General features: G+C 35.8%; 1 protein-coding gene across 1 annotated transcript in view; it reads left to right on the top strand.

The window, feature by feature from the left end:
* Positions 1-654: 654 nt before the first annotated feature.
* The window catches only part of Vmat (Vesicular monoamine transporter), a 44,729-nt gene continuing 27,343 nt past the window's right edge, over positions 655-18,040 (top strand). The window contains exons 1-4 of the mRNA XM_089644306.1: positions 655-760; positions 14,483-14,656; positions 16,508-16,640; positions 17,815-17,873. Coding sequence (XP_089500432.1) covers positions 655-760; positions 14,483-14,656; positions 16,508-16,640; positions 17,815-17,873 — 472 coding nt within the window. The remainder of the gene's footprint in view (positions 761-14,482; positions 14,657-16,507; positions 16,641-17,814; positions 17,874-18,040) is intronic.

The following is an 18,040-nucleotide window of genomic DNA, read 5'->3' on the forward strand; positions in this document are numbered from 1 at the left end:
TTGCTCATGTGTGTTGGTGTTTTGTGTTGCAGGCATGGCAGTTGGAGGGCGGCTGCAGGCATGGCGAGAGAGTCGCAACCTGGTGCTGGCGATCGTGGCCATCGCTCTGCTGCTAGACAATATGTTGCTCATGTGTGTTGGTGTTTTGTGTTGCAGGCATGGCAGTTGGAGGGCGGCTGCAGGCATGGCGAGAGAGTCGCAACCTGGTGCTGGCGATCGTGGCCATCGCCCTGCTGCTGGACAATATGTTGCTCATGTGTGTTGGTGTTTTGTGTTGCAGGCATGGCAGTTGGAGGGCGGCTGCAGGCATGGCGAGAGAGTCGCAACCTGGTGCTGGCGATCGTGGCCATCGCTCTGCTGCTAGACAATATGTTGCTCATGTGTGTTGGTGTTTTGTGTTGCAGGCATGGCAGTTGGAGGGCGGCTGCAGGCATGGCGAGAGAGTCGCAACCTGGTGCTGGCGATCGTGGCCATCGCCCTGCTGCTGGACAATATGTTGCTCATGTGTGTTGGTGTTTTGTGTTGCAGGCATGGCAGTTGGAGGGCGGCTGCAGGCATGGCGAGAGAGTCGCAACCTGGTGCTGGCGATCGTGGCCATCGCCCTGCTGCTGGACAATATGTTGCTCATGTGTGTTGGTGTTTTGTGTTGCAGGCATGGCAGTTGGAGGGCGGCTGCAGGCATGGCGAGAGAGTCGCAACCTGGTGCTGGCGATCGTGGCCATCGCCCTGCTGCTGGACAATATGTTGCTCACCACTGTCGGTAAGCTAAGAACCCCTCAAATTATTCTGCTAATTCTGTGTCTTATTCAGTTTTAAAATCTTATTTTTCACCTGGTTTTCTTCTTCAGTTTTATCTACTCCTCTTTCATGATCGTTCTGGAATCTATGTGGTATCATCAAGAAGAGAACCAAGTTATTTGGAAAAATAAAATTTCAACATCAGTGAATATAGAAAGCGACGTCAGACAAGGGCGAAGCTTATCACCGATTCTTTTTAACGTCTACATGAACGATTTAAGCAATTTACTCACCTCGGTAAATTTAGTTTGTCAACTGGGAAACATATGTGTAAATAACACTGCGTATGCAGATGAAATGGTCTTTTTTGTGGCCAGCCATTAAAGCCATCAGAAAGCTGATAAAAATATGCTGCTTAGCATAAAGTGGTGAACACCAGTGGCGGCTAGCTCTAAGGAGAGTTGGAGCAACGAACTTTCAAAATATCATCGAAATTCAAAGCAAATAAGACTTTTTTAAATTTCCGACTTTATGTCCAGGTTAAATCTTCCCCATATGAAAAACTAACAAATATAACAAAATATACTGAGTGTACGGAGGCATCATAAGGATACACTATTCCTGTATAAATTAGTTAACAATAATATTCAATGCCCAGAGTTGCTAAACAAGATTCCATTCAATGTACCTGCGCGTTCAACACGCTCTTGTGTCCTGTTCAGGGTTGATCAAAGCAAAACGAACTCTAAGCAGAATTCCTGCCTGAACAGACTATGCAATCATTACAATAGCGTATTATCTAAGGTTGATATTTTCAGTTGCGAACTTACCAAATACAAGAGGTACATAAAAGAATATTTCTCTGATGGTTTGTTAATAATGTTTATATCTCTATTGTTTATTTTATTTGATTTATATATACAACCTCTCTCCATGGCTATAAATGTATTGTTTTGTACATTTTTCGTTTTATAATATAATCTTTTGTTTTGTATAAATGTTTTAATTCATATTCCTTTCTCACAAATTTAAATTATGCTGTCTCAGTTAAAGTCACAATGAGGAAATCCATAATTGGTTTTATTTTACTAAATAACACTTATGTACAAACTGATTAAATTTGAACTGTCGATTTCCCAAAAAATGAATAAATAAATTAAAATAACAATTTAACACACTTTGATGTAAAATTGATCCGGATCTCAATATAATCTGAAATTTAAACACCCCTTATATTACGTTTAGTTCGTCATTATTGTTTACTCTTGGTAGATTGTTATTTCAGGTCTTAAATTAATTTACGCAAAATATTTTCCCATTTCATTGAATTGTCCTTCTCAATCTAAACCGCTTGCAAATTAATCTCCCGAGCCATATTCGATTACAAGTTGGGCGACAAATTGTTCATATTGCCTCCGGGAAGAGAACTCCTGAAGCGGTGATCTGTGTAATTCCAAGGATAAACAGGATCACAGGGGCCTAGCTTCAAAATCGTCGTTTTGACATAAACGCAAATAAAGATTAAAATAAGAAATTATTATAGTATTAATCAAGTACTTCAGATCAAGAATTATTTGGCAGGTTGAAAATTGGTCACCTGACCGGACATCAGAAGGCACGGGTTCAATTCCCGTTATTGGCATTTATTTTTACTCGGGAGATATTTTCAATTTGATGGATATTTCAGTCGAGTAATTAATGATTATAATAATTTGTTATCCTTTGTGCTATGCATAAAAAGCTTGTCTTATAAACATAAGTTTTTCATTAAAAAATAAAGATTAAAACGCTAATTTGCCTAAATGTATCTTTTAAAATACTTAATTATGGCATTACTTAAACCAAGCTTAAGAGGAAGCTACAAGCCAAAAATGTGTATATTCTTGGTATACCTTATATTGTAGGTAATAGGCATTCATCGTTTGACAAACGGAGTCTAGAAACGTTAGATTTCAAGCACAAAACTGTTTTTTTTTTATTTATTTTGTAAATAATTTTATTAGAAAGCATAAAAGTTAATCAAGTGAAACTGTCACAAATAATCTTAGCTATAATACTGTATTTTTAAAAAGTTCTTTCCTTTACGCGTTCATACATTTCTATTGAAAATATATTTTTTTTATTAGTTTTTATTTATTTATATTTTTTATTGAGTAATTTGTATTATTTATTGGTATTCTACACAAGCGAAGCGATAGAAAAACCTTCAATTTATCTAAATCATATTTTTTGGTATTCATAATGTTCACCAATTCGTTATAAAGATTAATCAAAATAGTGATTTAGCATTAAGCTTCGCCTTAACTCAAAACACCAATTTTTATAGTTAGCTCTCGAATTCTTTAACAGAATTTGAACAATTCATCAAATTTCCAAGTTAACTTTCAAGTTCTGTTAAAAAAACTAACTAACCATGACTAAAAACGTCACTTCAAAAATTACAAATGAAAATAATTAATTAAAAATGCACGAAAGTCTTTTTCAACTTTGGGTCGGATCTTTTGGTTTCATTTAAACTATAATGTAGTTAATTTAGATGTTTGAATATAAAGCGTTGTATTTTCTCTTTCAAACATCGTTTGGGTGTTTTTTTTACAACAACAGTGAGGGAAACACAAAGATTTTTGTGAGAACATATGAGTAAGTGAAAAAATTAGCTTGAAGGGTCAAATATTCGTATTTCAGCTGCACAAATCATACAATTCTAGTATATAATTCCTCAGGGCCCATGTCCTCTTTGGAGATGCTGTCCGGAGGCACTTTTTAAGGAAAAGAGCGAGAGTAAGTTGTTGAAAGACGTTCTTGAGTGTGTCCACGAGTGACGGAGTGTGAGACCAGAGGGAGAGGTCAAAGGGTCTCTCCAAACCAGTCTCCTGATCTGGCACCCCACACGGCTGATGGGCAGGCGCATCCGGAACACACTTCACCCGATGAACCCGGGCACCCCTGCTAAATCACTAAACGTAACGAATCACTTGGAGTGACCAGCAGTACCCAAACCCGCCTCCCAAATTGAACTGCTGTAATTATTTTTTAATGTATTTTCTGAAATGAATTTTACTTCAAAAGGTTTGAGACCACTGGTATACAGATCGAATTATAACCCCCTTTGCTCCACTGGAGTAAGTTTGGGAAACTGTCCTAGAAGTTAAAGTTGTCAACTAACGAAGCGCCAAGCCATTTCCCCGCAGCCTTAGACAGAGTGGTTAGTTCGTCATACAACTCTAACTACGAATACGCTGCTTGCTTCAATCACTCACAAACGTATTTTATTTATTTATTTTTTATTAATACCCCAAACTAGGCAAGTGCCCGTATTATGGTGGCAATAAATAAGAAAATATAAAATGAAATCAGAAAACAATATAAAAACATATAAAATAATGAAACAATTACACCATGTTGTCCATATATCGTTATACAAATGGTAAAACAAAAATCGGTTAAATAAAATAAATACAGGGTTTTCGATTAAGAGGTGTTATTTTGATATTCAATCGTAAAAGGTCAATGGTTTCGTTCCTTGTGTGGCACGTAGCGCCGTCTTGTTGAAAGTAAACCTTGTCCAGATCAATACCATCCAATTCCGGCCATAAAAAAATATTTTGGTCTAAGACCAAAATAACACCTCTTATTGGAAAACCCTGTATATATATTTATTTTATTTATTATTCTTTATTTTGGCTTTCACCCATTAGGGGTGATCTTGGCCATATACAATTAACATTTTTCTTATTAACAATATCTTCATAAACATAACATAAATAAACCAAATATAACATAAACATAACATAACATACTAAACAAAAACAATACAGAGCTGGTAACAGTAGGTTATCATAAAATTATAAAAATAGGAACCTGTGTACAATATAAGTGGGCGCTTTTCGTTATTTAACCAAAGATTTTTCTAAAATTAGTAGCGTTTTTTTTAAACAGAACTATGAAATTGGCAATTTTATAAACAAACAAAGCATATGGGAGTAAACAAATGTGATTATAAAACATAAAGATGATAATATGGATAAAGTCGGAATGAATTCACTTAATGGTCTTTCTTTAGTCACACAATAATTTAATTCAGGAAGCTTTCTGATTTCATTCTGCCACTTTCTATCAGCCATTTGGTCATTTGATTATGAAGAGGGTCTGTTTTAATCTTACTGCATTGCTGTTTGAACCCATTATACACCTTAGGAGCCAGGAATACATGGAAACGTTTTGGTACTATCATCCTTTGTTCTGATCTTAGTCTTGTTGTGTAACTGTGATCTACAAAACTATGAAGCTTGGGATTGTTCGTAAAGTACATTATGAGTGCATGTAAATACATCTGTCTTACGTCTAGTAATTTAGTTTCCTTAAATAAGGGTGTCGATGGATACATATAAGGTGTTTTATCCATCACTCTTATTACAGCTTTTTGTGCCTTGGCTAACGGATCTAGTATAGTTTTGGCTGCACCGCCCCAGCTTGGTATGCACACAATTTTAATGGTATTCTTATCAACAATGTTGCGTATATCTTTCAAGAAGAAAATATTATGTTATATCGACTCCTGACGAGACCCAAGTTAAATATTTTATTAATTTTAATTTTGCCATTTAAACATCCAAGCTTAAAAATATCTAATTTATTATTAACTTAGATAGAGAAACAACAGCGAGTGTTGCTTATACGTCCTGAACTGTTTAAACAAACATCACAAGTGACATCTATATAATATAGGTTTAAATAACGTTAAATTAGATGTAAAATATAATCTCGTAGATGGCGTTAATTAAATTATTTTAAGAAAATACACTGTATGCAAGCTATTGTTATTGATTAATCTCTATAACGAATTGGTGCACGAATACCAAAAAATATGTTTTAGATAAATTTAAGGTTTTCCTATCGCTTCGCTTGATTAGAATACAAATAAAATATAAGTTACTCAATAAAAATATCAATGCAAACTACTAAAAAATATTTTTTTTCAATAGAAATGTATGAACGCATAATAGAAACAACTTTTTTAAAATACCGTATTATAGCCAAGATTATCTGTGACAGTTTCACTTAATTAACTTTTTTGATTTCTTATAAAATTATTTGCAAAATAAATAAAAACAAGTTTTTTGCTTGAAATTGAACGTTTCTAGACTCAAGCGATTTTAATGTTATTTTATTTTATTTTGCCTGTTACCTACGATATAAGGTATACCAAGAATATACACATTTTTGTCTTGGAGCTTCCTCTTAACGCCATCTACGAACGCGTAGATTATAACGAAGGTTAAGTTTACCCGTAAATTTTTATTATTTTTTTCTTTATATTTAAATTGATTTCCCTATTAAGAATGACCACGAACCGCCACTGATTTCGAGTGGAATATGATTCAGCTTTGGCCGTAATATAATTTAACCCATTTGCGATTCGCACATATGCGTAATCTCCACATGTGCGATAGCAACGCTTTGGTGCGCTGATGTGACCCTCTTCAAGAACGGGCAAGAGAATTGGGTCATCTGTCACTGCCAGCACCCCCATAATGCTGGGGGATAATCCAGACTAATCCAGACTGGTCAAAGCTTTCAAATAGAGGGCAGCAATAAGATTAATTCATTTATTAATAAATGAAATATTCATTTTGGCAATCAAATTTACAGACAATTTCTAAAATAATTAACCAATTATTTACTAACGTTCCCTGTTTTTTTATGTGAAATACCCATAAGAGTCTCAACTGCTCTCAACCCTCTAGCGACTATGAACTATAGCAGAGGTTCCCAAACTTTTTTGCCCCGTAGACCACTTGCCAAATTTTTTTTTCCGTAGTCCCCCTGCCTGCCGAATATTGAATTTTCCTAAAACTACTAACATCCCATGTGATAATCATTTATTTTTTTAGTAAAAAGATTCCCTTCCCTTGCCTGCCCAACAACCGGGTGGTGGTATAGTTCCTCTGTCTTTACATTGTGCAGACAGGGGCACCCTTGTGAGGTATTACACCAAATGAAAATGAAGCAGGATAAGCAACGGAAATTTCTTTCTGTAGCTGGCAGTACAAAACTGCCCCTTAAGTTCTTTGTCAGTGCTTATTCCGATCAGTTCTTCTTGTCACATGTTATCCGATTCTTCAACGTTCCATTTCCATAGTCAAAATGTACTCAAACTTAGTTTTGAAGTCTGTGTAAAGTACATCTAAATGTTGAAAGTCATTATTACAATTATTGCAATGTTTTGGTTCAATATATCAATTCTGACGAGAAAAGGAACGTAGACTCTATTTATATACCTCAATTAACAACTTTACGATATATAAACATACAAATATCAAATAAGTAATTTCTCAGTCTATTATATTTGTGTTAGGTCTATTGTGTCATTTACGGAACTCCTAAATGTTGACTTGAGGTAAATGAGGTCCGCTCGTATGTACCCCCATTTGAATCTTGTGGACCCCCAAATTTTTTTCTCGCTGACATAGACCCCCAGCAAGCCGGTGTAGGTAGAGAGGAAGCATCGTCAAGCAACTCAATCTTGCGTCATTCACATTCATAAATAGTCTCATACAGAAGAATTATTGAAGGATTTGTGAAGATATTACTAATATTTCTAAAATATTAGTCAATTTTATTGAATATTTTTTATTGACTTTTAGAAAAATGTATCCCGTATCAATAAAATCAAGATTAATTAAAAGATAATTCTAAATTTGAAATATCAGATCAACAATGGCGACGTTGAATAATTAAGTAGATTCCCATTTGAGACCGTTACCTAATTATTTTCCTATATCTTGTTCTGTTTCATGTTTCGTTTAGTGTTATTAGTATTATCTTATTATCGTATATTACATCGATGGGTAATGCCTAAAAAAATATTTAAATAAATATTCCTATCAAAAATTTAATGTAATTTTTCTTTAAAACAAATTGGAGACGCGATCAGAAATTAACATTTCGAATGAACGCCGTTAGCAAACTTGAAACTTTAAACAGAAGAAATACATATTTTAATTAAAATAAAATAATTTTGTGATTATTGCTAGGTAGGTACTTATTGAATGACTTGTCTGTATTCACCCAATCATATGTTTCGATTCTGAATATTTCAAAGCTAATTTGAGTTATTTACGCGAGAAAATTTCACATCAGCACCGACTGCCTCCACTAGCAATCCCGAGGTCGCGGGGTGAGGCTCTCTACTAGAAATCAATTTATTCATTTGAATTAATAAATACTTTTTAATCCCACACAAGGAAAATTATTTCCCTCGGGGCCTATATCATCTTTGGGGATGCTGTCTTTAAGGATATATTTAAGGACAAGAAGGAGATGACGTTCTGCGAACGAAAAAAGGTATGAGGAGTGGGTGGGGGTCAGTTTGTCCGGGAGTAACGTATGTCCACTTCCCTCCCACTGCGGCGCAAGGTGATAGGTCAAGAGACCAGTTGCAGAGGTCAAAGGGTGTCCCCAAACCAGCCTCTCCTGATCTGGCACACCATGAGTTGAGAGGTGTTGGTTGTTCAATAAATGGTTCCCGGGGCAGGGCAAATTGGATTGATGACCAGATCTGAATAGTCTGGTCTTCCCCACCTTCCTCTTCGCATCTCGTTCCCTTTCCCACTACCTTGGGGATGGCATGGTCTCACTGGCTCCAGACTTGTGAAGTATTCACTTATATTATAGTGTTGAGGGTATTGTCCAAAGTCATAAGTGCGTTAGACTATGGAAACAAAGCTTTGGCTGCGTTCTTAGATCTATCAAAGGCATTTGATACGGTGTCCCATGGATTACTCCTCAAAAAATTATCTTCTCTTGGCATACATAGTACAGCACTAGGCTGATTCACATCCTATCTAAGTGATAGAACGCAACAAGTAGAGATAAATAATCATTTAAGCAATAGCAAACCAATCTCTTTTGGGGTTCCGCAAGGTAGTGTGCTTGGACCAATATTGTTTTTAATCTACATTAATGATTTGTGTAATTTTTTAAGAAATACTTTATGTTTGTGATACTCTTATGTTTGCTTCACTCAAATGTAAATTGTTAACCTCGATACAGGCTTAGTCCTAGTGAGGTTGATTTTTATGTGAAAAAAAGTGTTTTATGTATAGTGAGATGCAATAAATAAATAAATATATAAAAAACATCACAGACAACTGAAATTAGTATGTTTGATGATAGAATTTAATGTTATATCTACAATATCGCCATCTATAGGTACGCTATATCAGTGAGATTGGCCGTAAAGCTACCAGGAAAAGATCACAGATGGCGGCAGGGTGGAACGGCCCACATTAATTATTAATTAAATTCTAAGCGCCGAGGTAATGGCTTTTTGATACCTCCAGGTAATTGCCTCTCAGCGAGTTTGAGAGAATCCGTACCTACAGTCTGTCAACAAAATTATAAAAATTAGTAGTGAAACTTCATTTTTTAATTTGGTAGGTACCGACCTACTACAGAAATTCTGAAAGAATTAAGAACTACCTGAAAATTTTTTAGGATTCTATATTTATTGGAAATTTGCAACTGTTTATTTTAACGAAAGTCACTACAAAGATTTGCAAGAGCGAAACACAATAGTCCAACATGTTCCAAACTAAATAATAATTAAGGCGAAGCTTTGATTAATCTTTATAACGAACTGGTGTACATTATGAATACCAAAAAAGATACTCTAGATAAATTGAAGGTTTTCCTATCGTTTCGCTTGAGTAGCATACAAATAAAAAATAAATTACTCAATAAAAAATATAAATGTAAACCACTAAAAAAAATTTTTTTTCAATAGAAATTTATGAACGCGTAAAGGAAACAACTTTTAAAAATACAGTTTTATGTTTAACATTATCTGTGACAGTTTCACTTGATTTAATTTTTTGCTTTCTTGTAAAATTATTTACAAAATAAATAAAAAGCAGTTTTGTGCTTGAAATCGAATGTTTCTAGAGTCCGTTTGTCAAGCGATTTTAATGAATATTACCTACAATATAAGGTATACTAAGAATACACACATTTTTGGCTTGTAGCTTACAATTATTACAATTTCCTATTCTCCATCATCTAATTGTATTATTTACAAACGAAATCAGAAAAACATACATATCTGGCTGGTCACTTCAAAAATACATACTTTTATTAAAAAAAGTATACGACTTTTCACGCAGAGGACACAATAATTAATAAAATAACAATATTAATTAGAATTTATTATTATAAGCAATAATTAGTCGTCTGAAATATGTATACTAATTGAAAATTTCTCCCGAGTAAAAATAAATGCCGCCGACGGGAATTGAATCTGGTCGGGTGCTCTGGACCACCTAGCTACGTCGGTTTATTTCCAACACGCCGAATAAGTCAATAAGTACTAGTACTTCAATCAACAATTACTGCTTATTATAAGAATGTATGCAGGGATAGTGCAATGAAATACATTCCATATTTTGAAATAATATATATGAAATAATTCGAATAAGAAAAATAATAACACGTAGATGGGCACAAAAAATGCGGAATTTAAGTGAAAAAAGATTAACACAAAAAGGGTGAAAGCCAGAAACATTTCAAATTATGGCCGAGAACACCTTGAAGGGTGAAAGCCAGAAACATTTGTAATGGTGGCCTAGAACACCTTGAGGATGGAAGCCAGAAACCTTTGAAATGATGGCCGAGAACACCTTGAAGGGTGAAAGCCAGAAACATTTGTAATGGTGGCCTAGAACACCTTGAGGATGGAAGCCAGAAACCTTTGAAATTATGGCCGAGAACACCTTGAAGGGTGAAAGCCAGAAACATTTGTAATGGTGGCCTAGAACACCTTGAGGATGGAAGCCAGAAACCTTTGAAATGATGGCCGAGAACACCTTGAAGGGTGAAAGCCAGAAACATTTGTAATGGTGGCCTAGAACACCTTGAGGATGGAAGCCAGAAACCTTTGAAATGATGGCCGAGAACACCTTGAAGGGTGAAAGCCAGAAACCTTTGAAATGATGGCCGAGAACACCTTGAAGGGTGAAAGCCAGAAACATTTGTAATGGTGGCCTAGAACACCTTGAGGATGGAAGCCAGAAACCTTTGAAATGATGGCCGAGAACACCTTGAAGGGTGAAAGCCAGAAACATTTGTAATGGTGGCCTAGAACACCTTGAGGATGGAAGCCAGAAACCTTTGAAATGATGGCCGAGAACACCTTGAAGGGTGAAAGCCAGAAACATTTGTAATGGTGGCCTAGAACACCTTGAGGATGGAAGCCAGAAACCTTTGAAATGATGGCCGAGAACACCTTGAAGGGTGAAAGCCAGAAACATTTGTAATGGTGGCCTAGAACACCTTGAGGATGGAAGCCAGAAACCTTTGAAATGATGGCCGAGAACACCTTGAAGGGTGAAAGCCAGAAACATTTGTAATGGTGGCCTAGAACACCTTGAAGATGGAAGCCAGAAACCTTTGAAATGATGGCCGAGAACACCTTGAAGGGTGAAAGCCAGAAACATTTGTAATGGTGGCCTAGAACACCTTGAGGATGGAAGCCAGAAACCTTTGAAATGATGGCCGAGAACACCTTGAAGGGTGAAAGCCAGAAACCTTTGAAATGATGGCCGAGAACACCTTGAAGGGTGAAAGCCAGAAACATTTGTAATGGTGGCCTAGAACACCTTGAGGATGGAAGCCAGAAACCTTTGAAATGATGGCCGAGAACACCTTGAAGGGTGAAAGCCAGAAACATTTGTAATGGTGGCCTAGAACACCTTGAGGATGGAAGCCAGAAACCTTTGAAATGATGGCCGAGAACACCTTGAAGGGTGAAAGCCAGAAACATTTGTAATGGTGGCCTAGAACACCTTGAGGATGGAAGCCAGAAACCTTTGAAATGATGGCCGAGAACACCTTGAAGGGTGAAAGCCAGAAACCTTTGAAATGATGGCCGAGAACACCTTGAAGGGTGAAAGCCAGAAACATTTGTAATGGTGGCCTAGAACACCTTGAGGATGGAAGCCAGAAACCTTTGAAATGATGGCCGAGAACACCTTGAAGGGTGAAAGCCAGAAACATTTGTAATGGTGGCCTAGAACACCTTGAGGATGGAAGCCAGAAACCTTTGAAATGATGGCCGAGAACACCTTGAAGGGTGAAAGCCAGAAACATTTGTAATGGTGGCCTAGAACACCTTGAGGATGGAAGCCAGAAACCTTTGAAATGATGGCCGAGAACACCTTGAAGGGTGAAAGCCAGAAACCTTTGAAATGATGGCCGAAAACACCTTGAAGGGTGAAAGCCAGAAACATTTGAAATGATGGCCTAGAACACCTTGAAGGGTGAAAGCCAGAAACATTTGAAATGATGGCCTAGAACACCTTCATGTATGAAAGCTTGAAACATTTGAAATGATGGCCTAGAAAACCATGATGGATGAAAGCCAGAAACATTTCAAATAATGGCCTAGAACACCTTGATAGATGAAAGCCAGAAACATTTGAAATGATGGCCTAAAACACCATGATGGATGAAAGCCAGAAACATTTCAAATGATGGCCTAGAACACCTTGAAGGATGAAAGCCAGAAACATTTGAAATAATGGCCTAAAATACTTTGAAGGATGAAAGCCAGAAACAATTTAAATGGTGGCCTAGAACACCTCGATAGATGAAAGCCAGAAACATTTGAAATGGTGGCCTAGAACACCTTAATCGATGAAAGCCAGAAACATTTAAAAATATGGCCTAGAACACTTTGAAGGATGAAAGCCAAAAACATTTGAACTTATGGCCGAGACCACCTTGAAGGGTGAAAGCCAGAAGCATTTGAGAAAAATAGTTATTTAGTGCTGCAATTAAAAAAATATATATATCGCCTTCATTTTGTGTATCTACAAAAATTTCTTGCCAGACTGTACAGTGTACACTACTAACTTACAGGTGGGGGGGGGCTGGGGTAACCTGTTACAATTTAAATAGGCCATAGATAAAATGATGCTGAAATAATAGCAGTGACATTAAATAACGGTGACAAAAACGATATCATCAAAATAATAGTGACAAAATCACCTGCTGTAGATCTCTAATCTGCAAATAGCATAAAAAAGGTTTGAATTAGGTTTGCAAACCTGGAAACGTAAGTGGGGTAAAATCAAGCTTTAAGTTTCATATTACAGTATCTGTATATTATGTAAATACAATATTTTTTTATGGACTTCAATTTAATTGTTAAGGAGGTACGATATTTGTGCTCTTAAAAAACATCCCTTGAGGATTTACAACAAACTTTAATATGTATACATCGGTGGGTTTAAGAGATGCAATATTTGATTTATTTAATCTTAATATACTAAACAGTTGGCTAATAAAAATATATTAACAATAAATATTAATAAAACCGGCTACATGATCCTAAGCTCACCTAAAATAATAATACAAATAGAAGAAAGGGACTTGCTTATTCTAGACAGCGAAAAATACCTTGGCTTACATATTGATAAACATCTGACATACAACACGTAGAAAAATTAAAAGCAAAAATCATCCCACTAATTTGTTTTAGATGGTAGATTTTTTTTTGGGAAAATCAACAGATTATTTACATATATAAGAATAAACTAAATAATAAAGATTAAATCCAATAACAGACTTTCACTTAAAATTATAATAATAATAAAGAATATTTAAAAAAAACTAAGGGTTCTGTACCCGTGGCCTAAGAGATTTACAAAAAATACAATATTGTAAATAATAAATAAAAAATAATAGAAGATGTAAGAACACAAATAAATAAAATTTTAAATTATTTTTATAAGCAATAATTGTTCGCCTGAAACACTCATCCACATTGAAAAAATCTCCTGATAAAAAATACATGACGCCAACGGGACTCGAACCCGTGTCCATTCGATTTCCGATCGAAAGCTCTGACCACTGAGCTATGGGGGCTTATTTCTTACCCGAGAAAATATTCAATATATGCTAGTGTTTCATTCAACAATTACTGCTTTTGTAAATAAAATCTTGTCTTTAAAACATTAATTTATCAAAAAAATAATAAAAATTTTAAGTTAAGATTGCCCATAAGGCACTAGAATTGCCCATCTCCAACCAACGGAGGTAAAGAGGGGCTTATACTTTAGTTTAATCCAGTCCCATCAAAATTATTAATAGAAATATGGGGAAACACATACATTACATTGTCATACCTAAATGATTTACAAACAATACAGAACAAAGTTATTAAAAAACTCTTCAATTATAACCCGGATACTCCCACAAAAAAAGTGTATCAGGAAATGAAACTTTTGAAAATAAGAAAATTGTACGAATACAACATATGCCTCCTAATCTACAAAATCCAATATGGACTTATACACACAAACACAACATTTAAACAAACGTCACAAGTACACGAACATTATACTAGGCAACATAACAAATTGTACACACATGCTGTAAGGACTGAAAGTGGCAAAAGAGGCATTGGCCACGAGGGTGTACAAATATTCAATCTCCTTTCAGATAACCTTCAAACGGAGAGTATAAATGTATTTAAAAAAAACTTTTTAATCTTTAGTTATTAGAACAATATTATAAAACTACTTATTTAATGTTATATATTTAAGTTAAGAAAGTGAAATGTAAATTTCTTTTAACTTAATAAGTAAATACAAAATCCCTTTAAACGTTTATGGTATCTAGTCTGGTACATTTCAGTATGCAACCAAAATTGGAGATAGCTGAGAGTTTAAAATCCTTGTTCCAGTGCCGATCATCCCCGAGTTCCTGTACGACATCCGGCACCCCGACGCACCACTCAGCGGACCCGCTTCCCCGATATTACAGAGACACGAGCCTCCCACCCCCTGCCCCTGTCTGCCGCCTGGATTCAACGCCTCTAGGGACTTGCCCCCAACACCGCCCAGCAATGAGACGGCCGGTGAGTACTGATTGAGTGTAGCTGTAACCTAACCTAACCTCACCAACGGGGGACAACTCCCGTGCTTCATTTGTATCCACCTTTTCACTGCTGGCCAACGCCAATAAGGATCTCACGCCAACACCTCCCAGGAATGAGACAGCCGGTGAGTGCTGATTGAGTGTAGATATAACCTAACCTAACCTCACCAACGGGGGACAACTCCGATACTTCATTTGTATGTAAACGCCTGGTGAGTGATGGTTGCATGTTGCTCTATCCTAACCTAACCAACCCCCGTGCTTCATTTACATCCCAACCTTTTATCAGAATGTGTTGAAAACCCCACTTCTTTTAATTATACCCTTAACAATACAACTCTGATAAAAATGATGGAGGCCAAAGATTTGGGAGTAGTGTTAGACCCGAAATTAGGTTTTGACCGCCATATCAAATCCATGGTTTCAAAATCTTCCAAGGTATATTTGGCTTAGTACTCAGAAACTGCAAGAATTTAAAAAAAAAGTAAATACCATGAAAATGCTGTACTTTGCGTATGTATGCAGTTCTCTGGAGTACGCATCTCAAGTCTGGAATCCCACGTATAAGTCACACAAAGAAAGGATTGAGAAAGTCCAAAATCGTTTTCTACGATACCTCGATTTTCGTGGCTATCGTCCTCATCTAAATCATGAGGAGTCAGCCGCGTTTTTCAAGATTTCGTCACTAGAAAGTCGTAGAAACTCCGCAGATGTAGGTACTATTATTACAAAAAATAGCCACCTCCGTGATAGATTGCCCAGAATTACTTGAAAGAATTCAATTAAGGGTACCCATCAGACAAACCAGATAAAACCACATATTAAACATCCCTCATTGTAATACTAATTCAAAACAAAATACATTCATTCACCGGGCTTCCCATACTTTCAACAATTCGTACAACACATTTGACTTATTTAACACAACACCTCGCATTTTTAAATCTAAAATCATAAAATAACATTTACATTAGCAAGTTACTCATCACATAGACTAGATTGACGGCCGGCATAGTCCAGTGGTAACGCATTGGACTGCCATTCCGAAGGTCGCGGGTTCGAACCCGGCGTGCGCAAATAAATTTTATTTGATTAATTTGTGTTATTTCACAATTAATTAATTAAAAATAATATATAGTATATTTGCGGCACGTTCCAGAGTGGAAGATACTACCAGTATCGCCCTGGTGTAAGACCACCATTCAGAATTGAAACGTTGCTCCAAATGGCTTTAGCCGTGTTTAGTGACTAGATCTGAATAGCCAGGTACTTCCCCACCTTCCACTTTCCCTTCCCCACTTACCTTCAGCCTCACAACATCCCCCAATAGGGGATGCCATAGTCTCACTGGCTCCAGACGGGAGCAGTTGGGACTCTTGTGAGGTACACTATAAAAAAAAAAAAAAAAAAAATCTATCCCATACCCCTCCCTTCCTCCATCCCATCCCATCCCCATAGGCCAATGTAACTTTTTCTCTTATGTTCACTAAATAATTAAGATCCATCAGTGGAAACCTATAATTGGTTGTATTTTATATTACTTATACTGCTACACTTTATAAAATATTATAACTGTTGGTTTTCCAAATAACACAAAATAAAAATAAAAATAAATAAGTATATGAATATGAAAACTCAAATCTTTCAAGAAAGGCAAACAAATACAATATTGTATTTATGATTCAATCCAAAATAGTCTACGCATACAATTTAGTAAAGTATGGAGCCTCGACCCACAGTAGAACGCTAACATGCTGACTGATTGATGGCCATGTGCTGCTGTCATATAATATAAAATATGAAACAATATATTATTGTGTTCTGGTTTCAGTCAATGTCACGGCTCTGGAGGTGATCCGGCACAAGGAACTGGTCGAGGAGACGGTAGAAGTTGGTGTTATGTTTGCTTCCAAAGCCTTCGTACAACTCTTGGCCAATCCCATCGTAGGACCGCTGACACACAAGTAAGCACATTCTGATTAAATGCTTTTACCTGTCTTCGATAGTAGAGAAATACTTTTGTCGGACAGGAGGTCCAGCCCCACTTTGCAATTCACCTCCACCACGTATGATGTCAGGCATCCCCCTCGGGAATTCACCATCGTTCATCTCCAACATCCACAGATTTATTTATTTACTTTAATAACACACTTTTTACATATGAAGCGTAAAAATTACATGTTAATAAAATACTTATTTAGTATACATAACTAAACTGCCTCAGTAACAATATTTTGTATGTGTTTGTTATAAATTAGGGTCCTTTTAATTAAACTCCGTTCTTGAGAGCAAACTGAATCACTTTATTTAACTTTTTCTTCTTTTTTTTTGATTTTATGGATTCTTTCGTAATCCTCTAACTAGCTAGGGCTTATTACAATACCCTTTCATGTTTCTAACTAACTAGTACTGCGGCTGATTAGCCTTATTACTATTACCATCTGATGGTTGTATTTAATTAACTGAATTTATGTTACATTAATAAGTTTTATAAGGAAAAATTCTTAACTGATAAAAAACCTCATCTTAACAATAAATATCCACTATCACATGATATGACTAGGCACTTTTTACAGTAAATACTCTAGATATAGGTTAGTTCCTGTGGTTCTTTAGGAAAGGTGAAACCTTTGGTTGTTTTTGAGCAAGAGAGAGTTTTTAAGGAAACCCAACCTTTTATATAAAAATACTGTTGACATACTTCAGATTCAAAAAGGCCGCAAAACAGTGATCGTTTTTGCGGACACAATTTAATCACAAACAAATAGCAAAGGCAAGAACCTTTCATAAACAATATAACCTAACCTTCATAGGTGTCACTAGTGGTACATAATTACTCTAAAAATTATACAATGTTAAGTGATAAATTAAATATGTCTGTCATAAGTATTTTGGGCAATAAGGAACACACATGGTAGTTGGTACAAGAATTTCTGCACTGAAATAAATTCTGAATTCTTCGGACTTTGGACACAGTGGAATCCTTAAGCTTATCAATGCAAGCAATTCTGGGCTATCAAATGCATCATTTAGAATTTTATATAGAAATACCATAAGTCAGTGAAAATCCTTCTGTTAGACAATTTAAGCATATTCATGTTGATATAGATAAATGTCTAACTATTTTATATTTTTCAGAATTGGCTACAGTGTCCCCATGTTTACTGGCTTCATCATAATGTTCCTCTCTACACTGAGTAAGCTTATTTTTATATTTTTATTTTATTTTTTATTTTATTTTATTTGGGAAACAAACAGTTATACAAATACATTTTAATACAAATCATTTTTACCAAGTTGCATAAACCAGTAAAGTTTCCACAGAAGATTCATTTTATATATAGGTAGAAAAACATATGAATAT

The sequence above is a fragment of the Hesperophylax consimilis genome, chromosome 20, assembly GCF_061612785.1.
Source record: "Hesperophylax consimilis isolate HC1 chromosome 20, BYU_Hcon_1.0, whole genome shotgun sequence".
Taxonomy (NCBI): domain Eukaryota; kingdom Metazoa; phylum Arthropoda; class Insecta; order Trichoptera; family Limnephilidae; genus Hesperophylax; species Hesperophylax consimilis.